We start from the raw sequence: 22,531 nt of genomic DNA, 5'->3' as shown, positions 1-22,531 counted from the left end.
ACTGTATTTCCAGAAATCTGCTCAGCCAGCTCCTGATGGAGAACACATGTAGGAAGAAGTTGGTCCCACGGAAGCAGGGGAGCAGGGAGGTACATCTTGATTGTGCACTGAACCAGAAATATTTGGTTGACTTCAACAAGAAAGATAAAGACCATCAACGTCCAGACCCAGCATCATCTGGTAGGGACGAGCAGCTGTGTTAGCTTAACAATATCTGATAAAATTTGCCAATTTGATACATCTTTGCTTCTCTTACCACCTTTCTAATTTACACTCACAACCAGCCAACCACCTCATGTAATGGCACTGTTCATTGCTCTGCCTATGCACAAGTTTTCTGGGAAGTTAAACACTTTTCAGAAACTGAATTATTTTCCAAGTATATTTGTCTGCTCTTTTTGAAGCTACAGTATAGAAATGGTGACAGATTAATAACATACCTCATTATTGCATATCCATGTGATAGATTGGATGCTATGTAGAGTTTTGAACAAGTTCTTGGTTCTTTGACAAATGACACTCTGTGGTCATGTGACTTCTTGTGTAGGAAGCGTCATTGCGGGATAAGAACAAAGTGCAAATGTCAAATTAGAACTTGTCATTGGTTTTAACCTTGGTGACATATGGACGTCTCCTTTCTTTCTGCAACCCAATGAGGTCTCTTCCCATTGGCCTGTACTTGGTTTGGACTGGTATAAGTCTGGGTCCCATATTGGCAGCCCACATTACTTTGAGGCTCTCTGGAGATTTTGCCCTTCCCAAAGAGTTAGCAACAATGATATCAGTTAAAAGGTCCATGTTGACTGTCCAATAGAACTGAGGTGGTAGAAGGCAGCCTTCCGACAGCTGCCTTGCATTTCACCACCAAATCAGTGTCTGAAAAACTGCCTTCCTCTCCCAGGTCTCAGAAAGTGCAAGAGAGCTGGAATTGCACACACAGCAGTAAGAGAGCTTCCTGAAGAATAAGTTGCTTTCTCAGGAGTCCCTGATGACAAACATCCTGAATGGTAACAAATTTTTTGGATGAGTATTCTTCCTCAGAGTTAATTTGTCATTTCTTAGAGACCCTAAATTTATATAACACTAAGCCAGCCTGACTGATTGAGGTCTTACTTTCTTCTCAGAAAACAGCACTTGAGAGACAGCTTGGGGGACCGCCTTTCATTATGTGTGCAAGAGGAGAAACAGCAATACATCTGTGCTTCTAAATGTTCGTTAAGAATGTGCTGTTTAGAAATATATTTGTTAGGATTTTAATTGAAATTTTCTTTTTGTTGTTTCATATTTATATGTTCTTGTTACTGTTTTTCACTTTTCAAATATTTTAAATATTTTAATTTATTCGTTTTAATTCCGTTTTGTTGTAAAAATGAATTCCTTATGAATAAAAATTGAATTCTATCTCTTGACTGTTAAGACCATCTTTCTTACTCAAGGGTTCTGTCCCCTCCTGTGGACCTAGAACTGACAGCTAGAGATGGATCTCTGCATGTTCCATGCAGCCTGGGCTAATAAGTGAATTCAAATTCACCAAGGGGTACCCAGTGTGACAGTGTCTTTTGTGTGGAGAATGTGGCTCTTTCTCAGACACACACTTTATGATGTAATCACTGACATGCTTTACCCAATTGTTAGGGTCCATGTGGTTCTTCTGAGAGAGCAGCCGATGCTCTACCCTGTGAGTCATCACCACAGCTCCTGCAGGTGGCTTTTGTTATTCCACATGAGGTGCAGTATTAGGTGGACAGGATCACCTCCAATTAAATAGAGAGATCTCAGGAGATGTGTGTTCACAGGGAACTTACTGAGCCATGCGTGCTCAACGTGTTAGGTTGTCAGGCATCCCTACAGGGCTCTGGTGTCCCCACTGCTCATTGTGGGTAAGGATCATCCTCCAGCATCACTTAGTGTCCATATTAGAGCAGATCTTTCACCTATTACCAATGAGGACCATGTATAATATTCACATCTCATAAAATACAGAATAGAAAGTAACTTCCTGTAGCCCAGCTTGGCATAATGAGTTTTTTGATTGTTAGCAAAAAAATTATTTTAATCTAAGCAGTTTAGGGAGGAACCTCAACAGCATCCATAGTGAATGTAGCCTGCAGCTGTGAACACAGGTTTTTTTTTGGAGAGCAGGCCTGTGCAAGCCCAGAACCGAGGTGGGACAGTTCAAGCTACCCTTTTTCCATGGCCAATCTGGGATCGTATTGAGAATGTATTTTTTCCAGATGACAGATATCCAATTTATGGAATTGAACTAACTTACTGAGAGTGGAGGCGACTCACAGAGTTAAAGTACAGAAGGACCAATCCAGAATGTCCACAAAAGCTTGCTGTCACCCCAGGGCTTTTAAAAGCTCAGCAGCTAGAGAAGCAATGTAGTATTTGGTTATTCTCATGCTTAGGTCTAGTCATTCATTATAAGCTGACCATGACACAAAAAGAGTCATCTGTGTCACAATAGAAACTAGTTGTAACTAGATTCACCCCCACACTATCACATCACTACCGTATTTGAGGTTCTCAGTTACTATCTAAGAACCTGGAAGAGGCCTGGGTCTTGCTACATAAACTCATGATTTATGTCTTCATGACACTGTGTGCTTTGTCATGTTAATGCTGCCATTGGCATACAACCCGGGATACTTTGTGCTGATATCTGTGACATGAGACAATAGTTCATGTCATCCTAACCTGCATAAACTGTCCTTAGAGTACAGTGTGGTAGGAGGGGCCTTCTTTTCCTGTGAGATAGCAAAACATTTCCAGTCTTCAGTCAAGTCTGTCAGCCATTGTCAGTTCCTGTCTTGAGATGTCCATCTTTTCAGCTGAGAGTCTTCATCCAGGCTGCTCTGGAATTCTGTAGAAGATTAATAGGGTTCCAGCCCTAGGATTTAATTCAGTGTGACTGCACTTGCCGAACATGCTCAAAGCCCTGTGTTCCACCCTAGCCCTCTGTGCTTTAGAGAAAGAAAATAAAGAACCACGTTGCACTTGAAGTTTCTCCTCCAACAGAAGGAGAGCCTGCATAGGGCCTTTAAGTAACTCTAAGCCCCAGCTTCCCCATAGCTCCCTCCATCAATTCCATTATTGGTGTGTTTTCATTACTGCTCACTTTCTTCCTTGTGTGCAAAGAATGTGCACCATGTCAGTAAAGTGTGTGTGTGTGTGTGTCTGTGTGTGTGTGTGTGTGTGTGTGTGTAGTCCCTAGTGAAATGTGTAGATGTGCATGCAGACTCATGCTACTACTGTCCCATGGCACCTTGCAGGGAACACTGACATGGTGGGCAACTTTAATACAACCTAAACCGAGTGTGCATGGTTTTCAGTAAGATTTTGACGTCCTCACCACTACAGACAGCAGAAAAAGCTTCAGTAGTCACATGGATATGATCAATCAGTGTTAGTGTGTGCATTCAATAAAATACCCATTTTTAAGTAAGGTAGATGCTTCTGGTTTCTTTTTTGTGGGGTGACCCATTGTCAATGTCTAGTGAATTGGGGGCCCTGGGTATGGTCACATACCCCCAGGACACAGGGGGTGCAGAGCAAAGGCAGAAGCAACTGCACACAGTTGCAAGCTTTATTAATCCCTATATAGCTGGGAATATGAATAACTACAATTTTCATTTTGTCAAGATATCATAAGATCATTATTCCCAGGATACCAGGAACAACTGAGGGAAGACTAAACAAAGAAATACGAATAAACAAAGGCTTCTTCTCAAAATATTCATATAACAAGTCACCTCTCTTATTTTAATCAAAATATACTCACCATTACCAAGAGAGCGTTAGAACCACTTCCACAGAAACAGGACACAGCAGAACATAGCTTAAGGCCAAGTGAGAAAAAGATTTTGTTCTCCAGGGTGGAATTCCAGCCCCTACTTGTATCTGTCTCCATTCCTTTCTTGACCCTGCCTGGGAGCTGCATCTCTATGTCTTAACAATTCCTTCTTTTTTCTTTTGTTTTATAAGAAACACTTTCCATAACATAGCAAAAGTCTTTGTAGGGGTTTAATCATGTAAAAATAAAGCAACATAATACATAATGTACATAAGATTATGGCAAAACTAGCTCCTCCCAAGCTATGGAAAATCCTTTGAAGCCAAGCCTTGGGATCTAATCCTGTCAATTGATCAGCCAATAATTTCGCTATTTCCATAGGGGTAGTATCTTCTAGCTGTTTACCAAAAGACATTCGAGCATCGTATTTCAAGGCATTAATTACTTTTGTAGCACTTTCATTACCTTCCAAATAGGCTTGAATTAACTTCCAATCATGTTCTGTATCATTATCCATATATTTATTAACACAAAAGTAGTAGGATTTCAATCATATCTTAAATCCTCATATTTTTTAATAAATAACTTCTTTCGACCCAACCATTCTACTGTTTGTTTTGAAACATCTACTTGATGTTGAAGTCTAGTATCAGTTTTAGTTTCCTCTATCCATTACTCATGTGAATCTTTATGCCAGTCTTCAACAAAACGCTTTGTCTCAATAGATGTTTTTAATGCTATGCTGGAAATGGCTGCCAAAGTAGCAACAGAAATAAGGCTTAAAATAGTAGCTACAAACTCCAATAATTCTTTTACTGTTCCTCAGCAGATTATTAAAAAATTCAATAATCATATAATTAAGAGGATCTTGAGACCAATGATGTCTCAAATTAACAGGCCTCCATACATATATTTTTTGCTGAATATCATAATAGAATATTGATTTATATTAAACTGAATAGATGAATTAATACATGAATACAATGACAGTTAGTACAAGCAAATCCATTAGCAAAATTAAATCTTCCTATTAAAAAGAAATATGGCATAGGAATACAAGTAGTAACCTTTTCTTCCTTAAATGTTGTAAAATTGTACTGAGAGGCAGATAGAGTGTCCCAGAAAAGCTTCCATTAGCAAGCACACCTTCTTTTAATGCAGTGACAGTCTTCCACAAATGAGCTTGAAACGCAGTAGGATCTTCCACAGAGGCCAGTCAGTTATCAGCAAGGCCTCCATCTCCACATTCCATCAGCAAGCATCCATTAAGGCGTTCATTCTCCTCTCAGTTCATCCTGTTAACATTTGACAAATCACAAGTGGTAACATTCCGTTCTGAACATGTATTAATAATTGGCCATAAGGATTCAAATTTATTCATTTATCTTGAATAATTTTTCCAAACATGCCAGGGCAGTATTTCCAATTGCATGGGAGATATTTTAAGCCTACATAAGTAAACCAAGCACAAGTAGGATATACTGGCTCGCTAACAAATGTAATGTTATTCCAATTTTGGTTATAGACCAAGCTGTCAATCCTGGAGCCTGTAACCATTATTCCTGGTAATCGCCAATTTTAATAACCCATTTGTAGGCCTGGTCTTTTTCCTAAACACAAAGGCATCTTTAATCCAGCATAAGGAAAATTATACAAAGCTCCATCACGTCTATTCAAAAGGTCAAATTATTCCAAAGAGATGATAAAATGCTTGGGGTGGTGTATAAAACCACATCTGTTTCCCCGCCAAGTAGCAGGTTCAAATAAAGGTGGATAAGGAATATAAGCCTGATAACTCGCATTGGCCGCAACAGAAGAAACCGTGAGTAAAGCATACACTGCTAACAATACGTGCTCAGCAGTAAAGGGCTTTCCTACAGGAGACAACATAGTTTTCCTTTCAGTGCTTAATCGCTTCACCTGACCCCACATAGGTAATGGGGTTGTCACTGCATCGATCCTTCTCCGTTGTCCTTTGGCGACACAAAGAGAAGCCAGGGCCTCAGTAATGGAGGACACCTCCTTCATCTCAGGAGAACATCCATCAGGAGAAAATGTAGCTGGTTTAACTGGATTCCTCTGAGGGTAGGGAGTGGTTCTTATCATTCTGTGCTTGGATCCGTCTCCCGGGTAACCAGAATTGTCCCCCATCCTGTAAGGAGACAAAACCCTCTCCCCTACATACAGTAATATCCCTTCCTGTCATTCAGCATCTCGGGCAATTTTTATCCATATTGTCTGTTCCATGCCTTCAGGGAGAAGTCCAATAAAGTGTCTATCTGCTCTTCATATACCTTCACCTTGTGGTAAATTAAGAAGATTAATAAAAAATAATGCTTATGCCAATATTACTCTGGGACAGGTGTGCAAACTCCATTCAGGCTGTGTAAGGTCATCTCTTTTCCTCCTTTTTAATTTTATAATTTGTCATTTCAGGGTATGGTGAACTCTTTCAACAAAAGCTTGTCCTTGTGGATGGTATTCTATACCAGTAATATGTACAATATGATATCATTGACAAAATGGTTTTTTTTTTGCTCTGATTGGTATTTTATTTCTCCTTTACAAGTTCCACATAATAGACAAAGGCTTTTTGATAACATTGTTATCTTTGCTGGAAATGATCATATAATCATTTTAAACAGCACAAATGTGCACATACAGGACTGAGGTTTCTGCAGCCTGTAAACACCTCTGTGGGTTTAACAAGGAAAAAAAGCAATTAACTGACAATTCAACTGTAACACTTAGAAAAACACTGGTTTCCTTACCAAGCACGAGTGTCCTGTACAGGGACCTACCATCCCAGATGGCAATGAGTTCAAGCCTAGGGCAGCCAGTAGCAGTTCCCCACACCAGCACAGAAGACCCTCCTCACCCAGCACTTCTTCCACGTGCTCCTTAACCTCATCACAGTTGACAGCAGTCGCCCCAAGAGAGGACAGAGCAGCAGACACAGTGGTGGTGGTTCCCGAGTGTTGTGTGCGGCATTTCACATCCAGCGTCTCAGGAACGTGTCCATGCAAGCATGCGTACCATTCTTTAGACTGCTCCCCTCATTTCTCGAGTGAGGGGGACCAGGCCTTCCTAATTCACTTTAGGTGCCTGGGATAACAAAGTATTTCACCAGAAGGGGTGTAAGCAGTGCTATCTGATAAGAATACGAAGAAGGAAAAAGCAGATATCTTAAAGAAAACGTGTGTTCTACTCACACTAAAATATCAGACTAATGCACAATATACTGCAAAACTGTAACACAATACGGACAAACACAATGTTCAAATATAGAACTGTTCAAGCATGTGAAGATCATCTTCTGTAAGACAAACTGGGTTCTTATTTTGTAGCTACCTTTGTGTAACTTAAACTGCTGTCCCTCAACAAGGTCTGACACTGTCTTGGTACTTGTTAGGAAGTTCGATGAGACAATGTAAGCTCAACAGTCGACTCCCGGGATCTCCCAGCGCTCATTTTCAGCATTTGTCCGAGGACTGGGCATCATCTTCATCACTCACTTCTCGGTATCTCCCTGAAGACTCCCCTTCTGGATTGTAGCTCTGCATTGTAATATTCAGTCTCTCGGCTAGTTTCTGTGCTGCGAGCTTTGCCCGCATCTCCTCATAATTCTGCTTCTGCTCTTTCTGCAGAGCCAGGGACTCTTCTATGGAGAGCAGCTGTGCAGGCAGGGGGTGGAGCAGAAGAAGGCGAGCTGCTGTGACATCATCAAGATGCTGCCTAGCCCTGCTTCGCTGCTCTTCTGAGGAAGCAGGAGACTGAGCCCTCTGACAATGACTTGGTGAGTCACTCTGTTGTGTGGGTAACACATTGGTCTTAAACTTATGAGGAGGGGACACTGGGTTTCTAGCTCGCATTTCTATCACTGTCATGTAATGAGGCTTCTTAGGAGTCTCACTCTGCAGTTCTGGAAAGTTCTCAGTGCTGGTGTTTTCTTCTGAGGGTTCGGTCTGGTCTGCAGTTGTGATCTTTTGCAATTTAGTGATAAACAGACTGTCGACGCTGCTGGAAACCTCTTCTGCTTGACTTGAATGCTGGGGGAGATGTTCATTAACTTCAGATGGGGGAGCCTGGGCTGTGATGAGGACAGACAGGCTGGTACTCACTGTGCAGCCAGTCTCCAAAGTCTCTTCATTGCCTTTGTGAGTGAGCTGTGTAGGTCCCTGAGTTTCTGAGGTTGTTTTAGATGATTCAATGTCTACTGACGGACATTCAGGAACTAATGATGAAGTATCAAGCATCAGGTCAGAATTCTGGGCCTTGTCTATGTCGGTATCAACTCTTGTGGTTGCTTTATGCCTTAGCTTACAGTCAACACTAACAGGATGAAGTAGTTCAGTTCTCCCTCTGACCTCTTCACTTTCTGAAATGGCAGCTTTCAGTTTGGCAGTGGTGTCTGAGATCTTTTTACCTTTGTCGGGCAATTTGCAAATGAATTTTTCTTTGCTCAAAAGTCTCTCCTGGCGCCTCAACCTCTCCCGCAGCTCCGCCAAACTCTGCCGCCCCACGTCCTCAGGAACTGGGGGCTCAAAGCCACAGGGCAGGGAGCACATTGTGCATGGGCTGAGGCTGGCCCCGCAGGCAGGGTTCCCCAGCAGGGCCCATGGAGGTCGCAGGCTCCAGGGCAGCAGCAACTCTGGAGCATGTGCAGGAGTCGCCATTTTCCCGGAAGAGCCGACAAAATTGTTTAAATTGATAAGAAATATATGTTGGTCCATAATCAGTTTTAATTTTAGAAGGCGGTCCCATAACAGCAGAAGTTTCCAATAGATGCTGTATAACATGAGCAGTGCGTACTCCTGGCAATGGTGTAGCCCATACAAATTTTGAAAAATTATCTATGCTTACATGGATATATGAAAGACGACCAAACTCAGAAATATGGGTTCCATCCATCTGCCACGATGTATTAGGTTGCATTCTTCTGGGATTAATTTCAGATGGAATACATTTTATAAGTGAAGGCTCACAAATACGACAATTAGCAATAATTTGTTTGGCTTCAGAATAGGGAACCTTATATTTAATATGCAAATATCCTGCATTGGCATGATTATGACTGTTTTCTTCTGGGGTAGCAAATGCCACTAATTGATCTACCATATGATTGCCAAGTGTTAAAGATGCTGGCAATCTTGAATGTAATCTAATATGTGTAATAAATATTCTAGAGTTTCAGAATAACAATAGTCCTTTAATATGTGAGAATAACATTTAATATAGCCTTAGATGTAGAAACAACAGCAGTTGCAATATTCTGTACTACTACTACAACATAAGCTGACTCGGCTATAATATTTTTACATCATGAGTAAAATCCAGCAATACATTAATTACTGCTAATACTTCATTTTGTTGTACTGACCCAAAAGAAGATTCTTGTCCCCAAAATTTATCTTTGGTCCAATAAGCCATCTGTCTTAGATCTTTGGTCTTGGAGCCATCTGTAAATACAGTAAAGGCAGATGGTAATGGATCAACAGAAATTAGTATATTTATCACATTTTTTTTTTGTTTTCTTAAGCAATCCCAGAATTTACTATGGGGAAAATGAAATTCAGTATTTCTAGTGTAAGAAATCATGGCTAATTGAAAAACTTCAGACGTCTGCATTAAATATTCCACTTTATTTTTGCTTAATGAGAAAACAAAAGCAGCACAATCATATCCCCACAGTGTAACAGGTCTTTGTATGCCTTGCTGAATAATTAAAGAAATTTGTTCCTCATATGTTGTTAATGTTTTGTTAAAGTTAAATTTAATATATATCCACTCTAAAGGCAACTCATCTTGAGCTAAAGTGCCTATAGGATATTCAAGAGTATTTCAATGTATAATTTAATAACTCTATCTGGATCAATACGTGCCAAAAATGCATCTTTCCATTTTCAGAGAAGATATACTTACATGCCTTCATATAAGCATTAATATCCCCAGTCTCCTTTATAGGTAATTATGCTCTCCTATACTCTTCATTAGCATTTTCAAAAGCAAGAATTTTCAGCAGTTGTCCTCTAGCTTCCTCTCCTACCACTGTTCTTTCCATTGTTAATTTTAGTATACATAAAAACTTAATATATGGTTCATAGAAAGTTACTGCCTTTTTCAACCAACCACTATCATCCTTTATAATAAGTTGGTTGGGCCACACCTTGACCCGATGATAGACATTGTCCCAGGATAGACATTCTTTATCAGCAGGTCTCAGGGTAGAACTGGATATGTGACCCTGTGCTATAGCACTGTCCAGAGTGGTAAATGCAGCTTCTGAAGTGGAATGCAGGCCTGGCCTCTAGACTTCCACCTTCCAGGCCTGTTTGGAGAGCCTGATGCCCTGGCAAAAGAGACTCCTTCTCTCCAGAGGAGCACTGCAGTCAAATGACATCTCAGTGATGAAAACTATCAGTCCCCAAAGGCATGCCACTGAGCAGAGATAGCCTCAGTCATGCACCTCTGCCCATCCCCAGTCACTCGTTTCAATAACTCAACCCTTTCATGAACTAGATGGCAATACTTGAGGCAGGATGATCAGTAGTTTACTGGCCAATCTGGGCTCTATGAGACGCTCTCCCTGAAATCAGAGCCAGCAGGAAATTCAGTATGAAAGCTCTTTGTAGCCAAGCTCAACAACCCGGTTCAGAGCCTGGGACCCCACACGGTAGGATAAAGTGACTCCCATGCTTTTTCCTCTACCTTCAACACTCATGCTTTGGAATGCACACCCCTACAATGAGATCAATACACATGGAATAAAAATTAAACATAAAAATTAATGAAGACAATGCAGACAATGTTTTAAAGGATCCTGGGAGTCCTCACTCTGCACTTCCCTTTCCTTTGCCTTGGGAACATCACCTGCACCAGAGGCTGAGACTTCCTGCAAGAGAGAGAGGAGAGATGCACTGTTCATTCCGCTGGAGCTGTGCAAAGACCAGAGCCACCTGTCTTTTCCTGATAGTGGGAGCTGGGCCCAAGTGTGGGCTGCTCCTACTAGAGGAACCACAAGAAGAGGACCACCTTCCTCAAACCTTCCGGGAAGTCAGAGCACGGGCTATGGACTTCCCTCAATCCTCAGAGGACTCTCTTTCAGCGATGGCTCAGAGCCTCTTAGGACAGAGAGGGACCAGAGCTTCCCCCCAAAGCAAGATCCCTGTCTTATCTGACAGGTATGAGGGCTTAGGGATGGGACAGAGGATGTGACAAGGTTACATGTAGCACAGGGGCTAGGTTAATAAAGAAATCAAAGAGGAAAGAAACCTGGAAGATTTCTCATCTGTTCTTTTTGCTCTAAGGCAGCAAACCCCTAAGGCAGCAGCAAGGAGGAGCTCCTGGCTATTCCCTCCCTGCTCTCTGGATCTGCAAGTCGTTCTGTGTACATATGGCTATGTCCTCATATACTCTTGATGCCATGATACCTTAATAAACACTTGAATCACGCCCTTTCTTACAGAGACCCCATAATGGCCAGTTTTCACCAGCTACCTGACACAATCTATAATCACCTGGGAAATGAGGGACAGTCTGGATCAGACTGGCCTTTGAGCATGACTATGCGTGACTGTCTTCGTTGCTGTGGGAGATGCCATGCAACCTCTTTTCTGATCCTAGAGTCCCTATACCCAGCCACTTGTCCCCTCTACAGCCAGACCCTACTTCTGCTCCTAGGCACTGTCTTGGACTTCCTTCCCTCAGGTGGCTTCTCTCCTTTGGTTGCTACAGAAACCTGTTATGAGGACAGGAACAGGGAGTTAAGAGTTCAAAGCCATCTTCCCATTGATGTTCTTTCTCAGAGGTCAGTGGGACACTTAAAGAGTTTTGTGTATACATTTTATTAAGCAAGGGACAATCATGCATCAGACACAGGAAACTAACAGCACATCTACCGGACCTCCTTCAACACCTGGGCATCTCTTCTGGCCTGTGCTTCTGTGTGCTGAAAACTGGGGACCAACTTCCTGTGGTGTTTCCCAGGATGACTGTGCACATTACTACACTGGCGTAAATCCTCAAAACTCACAAACAGCAACAGGACCGCCACAGGAACGGTTCTCCATCAACAGATACCACAGACCAGCAAGCAGAAGCATGGGAGGGTGGTGCTGTGGTTCACACACTTCTCTTTCCTCACTAGGGCAGGTGACCCGCTGGAGAAAACAAGGAGGCAGCAGGATGGAAGAGGAAAACTACAACCCAGTCCTTGCATTAAACACCCAAGCACATTTAGACTAGAAGAGAGAAGTTTGCCAAGAATGAGGGCCACTTTGGGCATCCATCATCAATAGCCCTGGATGTCTAGGCCAGCATCAGATCCAGCCATCTCCAGGCAGGTGTCAGCCAGGCCCTCAAGGGCACTAAGAGCATTAACCATGAAGAATAGAACAAGATCTCTGCCTCTTGCCTGCCTGACAGCCAAGCATGTGTATGCCCTGGCTATGCTCACGCTGGGACCCCTGCTAGATATTAAGATATAGAGACCTGATAGTTGATTAGGACCCTGTTCGAAAAGGAAGACACCGGATATTTCCCTCTGGCATCCATATGTGCATGCATGGTTGTACAAGCTGGTAGAATCTCTCTCTCTCTCTCTCTCTCTCTCTCTCTCTCACACACACACACACACACACACACACACACACACACACACACACACATTCAAAGTTTTGAAGCACAGCAGAAGAATCTCTGGGACTCTAAGCCTGACCAGCCTCATCTGTGAGCCACAGCTTCTGTGTGAGAGCTCCTTTGTGTGAGAGGCATAGGGTGACTGAGGAAGGTTGCTGGTGTCCATCCCTGGCCTGCATGTGCATGCATACAGAGACATGGACACATGCACATGCTGAGTACCCCTCATCCAATCCTGAAATCTGAAAACACTGAATTTCAAATCCAGGCATTCTCCTAACCTACACCTTCCCTCAGGAATTGGAGATGAGGCCTTGCAAGAATCCTCAACCAGTGAGACTGGCCCAGACCTTCTGAGATCCATTCTGCCCCAGGAGAACACAGCAGGTGGTATCAGGACAACACAGAAACTCAATACTCCTGCCTGATGCAGGGACCGCCTGCTGGGTTAGGAGAAGACTCAGCATCAGGTTCCTGAATGAAAACATCACCTCTGAACACACGGGGTCGCTGTGGCTATGCCTTCAAGGCAACTTCAGCAGCAGCTTAAATGGACTAGGGATGACTATTGGAATCTGCCTGCAGGGTGATGTGGGAATCCTTTTGCTAAGGCTTGGTCGCTAGATGTTGCCACAGAAACCCTTGAACTCTTCTTGGAGTACAGTCCAGGCAGAGGCTGAACACAAAACATTCTGATTATGAACTGAGTTTAACAGATAATCCGGAACCTGAAGGACACAGGCCCAAAGGTCTGCACTGCAGGGGTGAGGCATCACTGCAGGGATGACCACACACTGCAGTGCTGAGGTGTCACTCAGGGGATGACCACACACTGCAGGGGTGAGGTGTCACTGCAGGGATGACCACACACTGCAGGGATGACCACACACTGCAGGGGTGAGGTGTCACTGCAGGGATTACCACACACTGCAGGGGTGAGGTGTCACTGCAGGGATTACCACACACTGCAGGGGTGAGGTGTCCCTGCAGGGATGACCAGGAAGCTGATTGAGCTCCTCAGGGCACTCCCTGTCCTGAATGTGCTTCCTTCTAGGTGAGCACTGCAGCTTTCAGGGAGCTGGAGGCCTGTGTGGGCAGCAGTAGAAACTGCTAGCCTTGTTATTCACAGCTGAAACTATCACACAGGGCATTCCAGAAGTGAACACCACCAAAGTGGGGCCTTTCACAGCATTCTGGGTAGGATGGCACAAAGCCCCATGACAATTTCGCCTGTGATCCATACCAAATGTCTGCTGTCAGTGCCTGTCTCTTAGGAGCCACCTGGATGATTCAGGGGATGGTCCTGAAGAAAAGGCCTGGCAAAATTGAGGTCTCCAAAGCAAGAGGAGCAGTGAGGAGGTGCAGGGGCCGTAGACCATGGAGACCGATATATGCTGATGTTAGACTACCCAGACTCATCCCTGTGTCCAAGTCTGGATGTCACAGAGGCACCTGGCAAAGGTCCCAACAGTGTCCTTCAGGATTCAGCTGTCTCCCTACTTGCCCTCCACCTAACCCACTTCCTGTGGTTCTGGGAGTCAAGGACTTCATCACCTTTTTCGTTTTCTTGTCATATTGCAGGTACTGTGACTCGACCACTCTTCCTCCTGCAGGAGACACATCGTTTGTCACAGAACAGGACTGCTGCACCAGGAAGACCCATAGCATAACCAGGACGCTACAATGAAAAGCAGGCCTGGCCCTTCATGCTGAATGACAGGAAAAGCACCCGGCCTTCTCTTTGTTGCAGACTGGATTCCTCAGCCTTCCTGTTATAAACAGGGCACTAGTACCCTTCACAGGATACTTAGTGTTTATAAGACATTTATAGAATTCATCTTGTATATAGGCCATTGGGCTAGGAGCAAGCATCAAGGCATCAAGTAGGAGGAAATACAGAAACATTCTAGTAAGGGATAGCCAGGGGCCAGTGGGATGGCTCAGTGATTAAGGACCAGAGTTCAGATCCCAGCACATGGATGTTCACAGTCATCTGCAGAATCAGATCTAGGGGGTCCCATGACCTCCCCAGCTCCCAAGCAGCTACATGTGTGCATCTTAGACACTTCTCACTCACCGTGAAACAACCTAAGCCACAAAACATCCCACACCTTCTTGGATGGGCCCATCCCTGGGGGAGTCTTGTGTGTTCTGGGCTTCAACTCTAGGAAGGCTTGGCCTTGTTTTATAAGATGTCTTATTCCTTATTTCAGCAGAGAGAAAAAAAAATCCAGTCCTGGAACCCTAGAAGACACTGCCATGATGTCACTGCTGTGCTGGCATAGGCTTAGAGATCTCTCCATGATCCATCCGAGTCACATAGAGCTCAGGGAATGATGGAAAAGTCCATGTGAGTTCGCCCAGAGCTTGCAACCATGAGAAAGCTTGGAAAACACAGGGCACATGTGGTGTTTGATCCTGGGTCAGTTCAACCCTCTTGAGCCTGCAGCTAAGACAAACAGTTACACTGGCCTGAGTGCACAGGCCAGATCTCAGAACCTGTTTGCCAGCCATGAAACACTCTGGATTTCTCCTCTCAGCTGGACCTTCTTCCTCTACACCTCATCCACCCAAGCTTCTCAAGAAATGAAGCTACCAGGTTAATACAACCACAAACTGAAGGCAGCAAGAGCCTTCAGCCGCCCTGTGGCAGTAAGGTCAGTCCATAGGTCTCCTGTCCCTGCACCGTCAGTACCTGTGAGAGCCATGGCCACCTATTCCCTTCAGAGGTGAGGACAATTATACCCACAACCTTGCTTTCAACAAATCCTGCCTTGGCCACAGGTGGGACCCTCATGAGACTCAATCTGATGCAGGCCTCCTCAGACACTTTGGCTTCCTTTCTGGCTGCTGGAGCTTGGGCCCTCTGGCCTGGCCTAATGTAGGATCAGCAACATCCAACTCTGTTGGGCCTCAGCCATCCCACATTGGGGGCCCTGCTTCACTCCTAGGTGCATCCTTTTCCCACATCTCTTCAGTCTCTCCCTCATCCCTAATTCCCCTTGCCTCTCAGGCCCAGCCCTTCAGTCTCTGATGGAGACTGTCCTGGAGGGACAGGAGCCCCTCCCCTGAGATACTCTCCCACTCCATGCTGCTGGGCTCTGACAACTCTGCCCTTGGGCTGACTCATCTCTACAGGCACAGCCTGCTGCTCCCCTGCCCCTGCAACCCACTTCCTAGCTCTGCTTCACACAAACACTCTGAGATCTCTACACTGGCTTACCATTCTATTTTGCTCCCTCTCTGTCCTCCAGAAGTTCTGCTGCTCTCTCTCACCACAGCAGGACCCACTAAGACACTGCTCCTGACCCCAGCAGCCACCAGCAGCCCAGGTCATGGGGCTACTAACAGCTTTGGCCCAGGACTCAGGGCTCCTTCCTTCTTCAGTATGGAGTCCAGGCTGAGACCATCTGGCCTGCTGCTGGGTCCTTGAAACCCTCAGTCTCACAGCCTCTGGGCACTCTGAGCCCTAGTCCTTATGGCTAACAAGTAGCTGCCCAGTCAAGCAACATGGGCCTCACTGGCTTCCTGGTGTGCCATGATGCTTTCCCTGCATGGCCGGGGATGACTGCATGCTAGGATTATGTCTGGAACTAGACCTGCAGGTAACACCTGATGGGTTGGCCAGGCTGTCCTCCTACTCCTGTTCTCAGGAGATTCTCCTGACTAAGCCTCCCAAGTGCTGGGATGAGAAGTATGTGCCACCATGCCACATTCTGATTATAAACTGAGTTTAACAGATAATCCGGAACCTGAAGGCCACAGGAACAAAGGCCTGCACTGCAGGGGTGAGGTGTCACTGCAGGGATGACCACACACTACAGGGGTGAGGTGTCACAGCAGGGATGACTACACACTGCAGGGGTGTGGTGTCACTGCGGGGATGACCACACACTGCAGGGGTGAGGTGTCACTCAGGGGATGACCACACACTGCAGGGGTGAGGTGTCACTGCAGGGATGACCACACACTGCAGGTGTGAGGTGTCCCTGCAGGGATGACCAGGAAGCTGACTGAGCTCCTCAGGGCTCTTCCTGTCCTGAATGTGCTTCCCTTCTAGGTGAGCACTGCAGCTTTCAGGGTGCTGGAGGCCTGTGTGGGCAGCAGTAGAAACTGCTAGCCTTGTTATTCACAGCTGAAACTATCACACAGGACATTCCAGAAGTGAACACCACCAAAGTGGGGCCTTTCACAGCATTCTGGGTAGGATGGCACAAAGCCCCATGACAATTTCGCCTGTGATCCATACCAAATGTCTGCTGTCAGTGCCTGTCTCTTAGGAGCCACCTGGATGATTCAGGGGATGGTCCTGAAGAAAAGGCTTGGCAAAATTGAGGTCTCCAAAGCAAGAGGAGCAGTGAGGAGGTGCAGGGGCAATAGACTATGGAGACTGACATATGCTGATGCTAGACTACCCAGACTCATCCCTGTGTCCAAGCCTGGATGTCACAGTGGCACCTGGCAAAGGTCCCAACAGTGTCCTTCAGGATTCCACTGTCTCCCTACTTGCCCTCCACCTCACCCACTCCCAGTGGCTCTGGAAGTAAAGGACTTCATCACCTTTTTCGTTTTCTTGTCATATTGCAGGCACCATGACTCGACCACTCTTCCTCCTGCAGGAGACACATCGTTTGTCATAGGATACAACTGTGCACCAGGAAGACCCATAGCATAACCAGGACCCTGCAGTGAAAAGCAGGCCTGGCCCTTCATGCTGAATGACAGGAAAAGCACTCGGCCTTCTATTTGCTGCAGACTGGATTCCTCAGCCTTCCTGTTAGGCACAGGGTGATAGTAACCTTCACAGGATACTTAGTGTTTATAAGACATTTATAGAATTCATCTGGTATGTAGGCCCTTGGACTAGGAGCTAGTATCAAGGCATCAAGTAGGAAAAAATACAGAAACATTCTAGAAAGGGACAGCCAGGGGCCAGTGGGATGGCTCAGTGATTGAGGACCTGAGTTCAGATCCCAGCACATGGATGTTCACAGTCATGTGCAGAATCAGATCTAGGGGGTCCTATGGCCTCTCCAGCTCCCAAGCAGCTACATGTGTGCATATTAGTCACTTCTCACTCACCGTGAAACAACCTAAGCCATAAAACATCCCACACCTTCTAAGATGGGCCCATCCCTGGGGGAGTCTTGTGTGTTCTGGGCTTCAGCTCTAGGAAGGATTGGCGCTGTTTTATAGGATGTCTTATTCCTTATATCAGCAGAGAAAGAAAAAAAAAAAAGATCCAGTCCTGGAACCCTAGAGGATACTGCCATGATGTCACTGCTGTACTGGCATAGGTTTAGAGATCTCTCCATGATTCATCTGAGTCACCTAGAGCTCAGGGAATGATGGAAAAGTAACATGAGTCTACCCAGAGCTTGCAACCATGAGAAAGCTCGGAAAACACAGGACACTTGTGGTATTCTGATCCTGGGTCAATTCAAGCCTCTTGAGCCTGGAGCTAAGACAAACAGTTACACTGGCCTGAGTGCACAGGCCAGATCTCAGAGCCTGTTTGCCAACCATGGAACACTCTAGATCCCTCCTCTCAGCTGGACCTTGTTCCTCTACACCTCTTCTGCCCAAGCTTCTCAAGAAATGAAGCTACCAGGTTAATAGGACAACAAACTGAAGGCAGCAAGAGCCTTCAGCCGCCCAGTGTCAGTGACGTCTTTCTTTCTTTCTTTCTTTCTTTCTTTCTTTCTTTCTTTCTTTCTTTCTTTCTCTTTCTTTCTTTCTTTCTCTCTCTCTCTCTCTCTCTCTCTCTCTCTCTCTCTCCCTCCCTCCCTCCCTTCCTTCCTTCCTTTCTTTCTTCCTTTCTTTCTTTCTCTTTCTCTGTTTTAATCTTGGAGACAGGGTTTCTTTTGTGTAGCTGATCTGGAACTGGCTCTGTAGAGGAAGCTGGCCTAGAATTCACAGAGATCTGTCTGCCTCTGCCTCCAAAGTGTTAGGATCAAAGGTATGTGCCACCACCACTGCTTATCCTTCTGTTTTAAAGGAAGAATGTAGCCCTACATGGCAGCGCGAGTTTAGTCCCAGGATGGACATTCTTTATCAGCAGGTCTCAGGGTAGAACTGGATATGTGACCCTGTGCTAAAGCACTGTCCAGAGTGGGCAGTGCAGCTTCTGAAGAGGAATGCAGGCCTGGCCTCCAGACCTCCACCTTCAAGGCCTCTCTTGAGAGCCTGATGCCCTGGCAAAAGAGACTCCATCTCTCCAGAGGACCTGTGCAGTCAAATGACACCTCAGTGATGAAAACTATCAGTCCCCAAAGGCATGCCACTAAGCAGAGATAGCCTCAGTCATGCACCTCTGCCCATCCCCAGTTCCTCATGTAAATAACTCAACCCTTTCATGAACTAGATGGCAATACTTGAGGCAGGAGGATCAGTAGTTTACTGGCCAGTCTGGGCTCTATGAGATGCTCTCCCTGAAATCAGAGCCAGCAGGAAATTCAGTTTGAAAGCTCTTTGTAGCCCAGCTCAACGACCTGGTTCAGAGCCTGGGACCCCGCACGGTAGGATAAAGTAACTCCCATGCTTTTTCCTCCACCTTCAACACTCATGATTTGGAATGCACACCCCTACAATGAGATCAATACACATGGAATAAAAAATTAAACAGAAACATTAATGAAGACAATGCAGACATTTTTTAAAAAGGATCCTGGGAACCCTCAGATTGCACTCTCCTTTCCTTTGTCTTGGGAACAGCACCTGCACCAGTGACTGGAGACTTCCTGCAAGAGAGAGAGGAGAGATGCACTGTTCATTCAGCTGGAGAGCTGTGCAAAGACCAGACCTACCTGCCTTTTTCTGATAGTGGGAGCTGGGCCCAAGTGTGGGCGGCTCCTACTAGAGGCACCACAGGAAGAGGACCGCCTTCCTCGAACCTTCCTGGAAGTCAGAGCACTGGTTATGGACGTCCCTCAATCCTCAGATGACACAATTCAGCGATGGCTCAGAGCCTCTTAGGACAGAGAGAGACCAGAGCTTCCCCCCAAAGCAAGATCCCTGTCTTATCTGACAGGTATGAGGGCTTAGGGATGGGACAGAGGATTTGACAAGGTTACATGTAGGACAGGGGCTAGGTTAGTAAGGCAATCAAAGAGGAAAGAGACCTGGAACATTCCTCATCTGTTCTTTTTGCTCTATTCGTAGGGATGAGGTGGCAGTGTGGGGTAGAGGACTAGGACACAGCACAGCCTTCTCTGCACATGGTGAGCTTTCTAGGCTGCCTGGTCACTGTGACCAGCATCTTTTCAACTGTACCACTCTACTACCAAGGCTGACACAACTGGTGACCATGTAGCAATAGGACTTTACTGACTTAGGGACATCTGGAATCACACAATGATCATGTGTCACAGGAGAGGTTTTTTTTTTTAAGAAAAGGATTTAACAAAAATTTATTTTGTCCATATTAGTACACTGTCTCTGTTTTCAGACACAACAGTAGAGGGTAGTAGATGAGATTAGAAATGGTTATGAGACACAGTGTGGTTGCTGGGGATTGAACTCAGATCCTCTGGAAGAGCAGTCAGTGGTCTTAACCACTGAGCCTTCCCTCCAGCCCCAGTATATTGTATTTTCAATGTTGTTTGTTTTATTTCTTTTCTCACCTATGTCTGTATGGCGTTTCTGTGAATACAGGTACTCATGTGCCTGTGTAAAGGTCAGGGACAACCTGAGCACAGGTCCTCACCTTCTACCTCTCGTCCATGGCTGTGTATGCTAGGCTAGCCCTTCCCCTAATCCTAGAGACTGTCCACTTTAGGCTCCTGTCTCCCTGTGGGAAGGGCTGGATGACAGACACTACTGCATCCAGGTTCATGTGGCTTCTAGGGACCTAAACTGTTGTTGGGCTTGTTCAGATGAAAATAAACACCATTTCACAGCCCTGGCTGGGCCAGGCAGCGCACGGGTCTTTGCTGCTCTTGCAGAAGACTTGAGTTCAGTCTCCAGCACCAGGGTCAGGTGGCTCACAACCACCTGAGACTCCAGGTCCAGGGACTTCCAAGCTCTTCTGGATAAACCTTCTTAGCAAAAGCAGGGCTGGGAGCTGGAGGCTTCTGGTGTTGGCTTCTCCCTGCAGTAGGGGGCAAATCATGGGCATGTGAGGTAACATGGAACCCTCTAATTCTACAAAGTGCAGAAGCTCCTGATGTCCCTCATGGTGGCCCAGAGCCTGCTCACCACACATGGAGGCTTCAGGAACATGGCCTTGTCCTGACCTGTGTGCACTCTGCATCCTCACTCTCTACTCCCTGCTTTTGGCGGTTGGAAGTCTCAGGTGTAGGAGACGCCTACCATAGGCCTCTTCTCTCAGCATTTCAGCATTTTACATTTTATGTAGTTTGTGGTCTTCCTGTGCCATGATATGCACATGGAGAGCTGAGGACACAATGTGGACTCAGTTCTCGGCTTTCATCCATGATCAAACTGAGGCCATGAGGCTGGGTGGCAGAGCCTTTACCTGCTGATCTGTACCCATTTGACCTTCACCAAGCATCCTTTGCTGTACACAGATATATCAGCCTGTGACCCTCATCCTCCAGACTCTTATGAAGCAAACCCCATAGGTGTGGAGCTCCCACAGTTAGCCAGGGCTAAAGGGGAAGGCAGCAAGCCCTTTAGGAACTCTAGAAAAATGTCTATACTGGTACTAAACTCGTGCTGCCATGTAGGGCTACATTTTTACTTTAAAACAGAAGGATGTGTGGTGGTTGTGGCACAGGCCTTTGATCCTAACACTTGGGAGGCAGAGGCAGACAGATCGCTGTGAATTCTAGGCCAGCTCCCTCTACAGCGCTAGTTCCAGGTTAGCTACACAAAAGAAACCCTGTTTCCAAGAGTAAAACAAAGAAAGATAAAGAAAGAAAGAAAGAAAGAAAGAAAGAAAGAAAGAAAGAAAGAGAGAGAGAAAGAAAGAAAGAAAGAAAGAAAGAAAGAAAGAATTTATATTTTGTATACAATGAGATGCCTGCCTGTCTATGCCTGAACCATCATGTTAACTATAACTCTTGTCACATCTGCATTAATTCAAATACTGAAGGCCAAATGGTTAAATCTTAATGACAATACAATGGGGGGTGCTGAAGAGATGGGTGGTTTAGTGGCTAAGAGCAGAAGACCAGGGTTCAGTTCCCAGTGCCCACATGGTGGCTCCTATTAGCCAGTTCAATGGAATCGTTCTGGACTTCATGGGCACCAGACATACCACATGGTGCACAAGCATTTATTAGGTGAAACACTCACGCCATAAAAATACGTAAATAAAATATATGGTTGACAGACACTGTGATTCAGGAAGTTCTTAGTGGCTTTGGTTATCATTTCTCTCTCCTGGAGACCTGTCTTCCTCATGCTCAGTCTCCCTGGCTTCTAGGACAATTCCTAGCTCTGTGCAGCATGAAGTACTCAACACCATAAGCCAAGCATTCCAAAGCCATCTGCACCTTCATTGCTACACCTTCACCATGGCTATGTCTAAAGGTAGAGACTTGGATCCCACAGATGTAAGGCCAAACCTGTTGGGCTATATGAGCCCAGCCACCCAATAGTCAGATGTACTCCTGTCCTTGGCTATGGCATGAGGCTCTTAAGACAAATTAATCTGAAGGATCTCAACAGCTATGCTGTTAGACCTCTCATTGCTCTGCCCGACCTACAAGCTCCTTTACTGTCTCAAATTCACACCCGAACTCCTCTCCTGCCTCAGCCACCATCAGCTCTTCTATTCCTCTCCACCTGTGCTCTGAATAGTCCACACTAAGGTGGACGTTAACCTCTCCATGGACCTCCAGACGTATGCTTGTGATTACTCTTCATTGGCTGTTTTGTATGGGTAGGCGGGTTCTTCTAGTCTCATGCAGAACACTGCTCACACATTTTGGATCTTACAACACCCTCTTGATTGAGAATACTCACTAATGACTGACCTAGCCTTCCATGCCTGAAGTCACCCTCTGTCTCCCAGTCCAAGATGAGAATCCCCACCCTAACCCCATGGTGTCCAGTTTCATCTCAGAAGCTAGGCTCTGCACTAGCCCATATCATTTGGATCTCGGCCTCTAATTCTCTGTTAAATCGTTCCTC

General features: G+C 45.5%; 2 protein-coding genes across 2 annotated transcripts in view; both read right to left on the bottom strand.

Moving 5' to 3' along the window:
- LOC134483152 (uncharacterized) overlaps positions 1–22,531 on the bottom strand; it is a 757,250-nt gene that overhangs the window by 567,972 nt on the left and 166,747 nt on the right. The window lies entirely within an intron of this gene.
- LOC134483148 (DNA-directed RNA polymerase II subunit GRINL1A-like) lies at positions 6,655–8,364 on the bottom strand. Its single transcript, XM_063278396.1, has one exon. It carries the CDS (start codon positions 8,362–8,364, stop codon positions 7,270–7,272), a length of 1,095 nt encoding a protein of 364 aa, XP_063134466.1. The 3' UTR covers positions 6,655–7,269.

This window comes from Rattus norvegicus, chromosome 19, assembly GCF_036323735.1.
Source record: "Rattus norvegicus strain BN/NHsdMcwi chromosome 19, GRCr8, whole genome shotgun sequence".
NCBI lineage: Eukaryota > Metazoa > Chordata > Mammalia > Rodentia > Muridae > Rattus > Rattus norvegicus.
This window is presented reverse-complemented; position numbering and strand designations above follow the sequence as displayed.

Excerpts from the sequence above, each read along its gene's own strand:
- LOC134483148 (XM_063278396.1), bottom strand. The coding sequence starts at position 8,364 with ATGTGCTCCCTGCCCTGTGGCTTTGAGCCCCCAGTTCCTGAGGACGTG.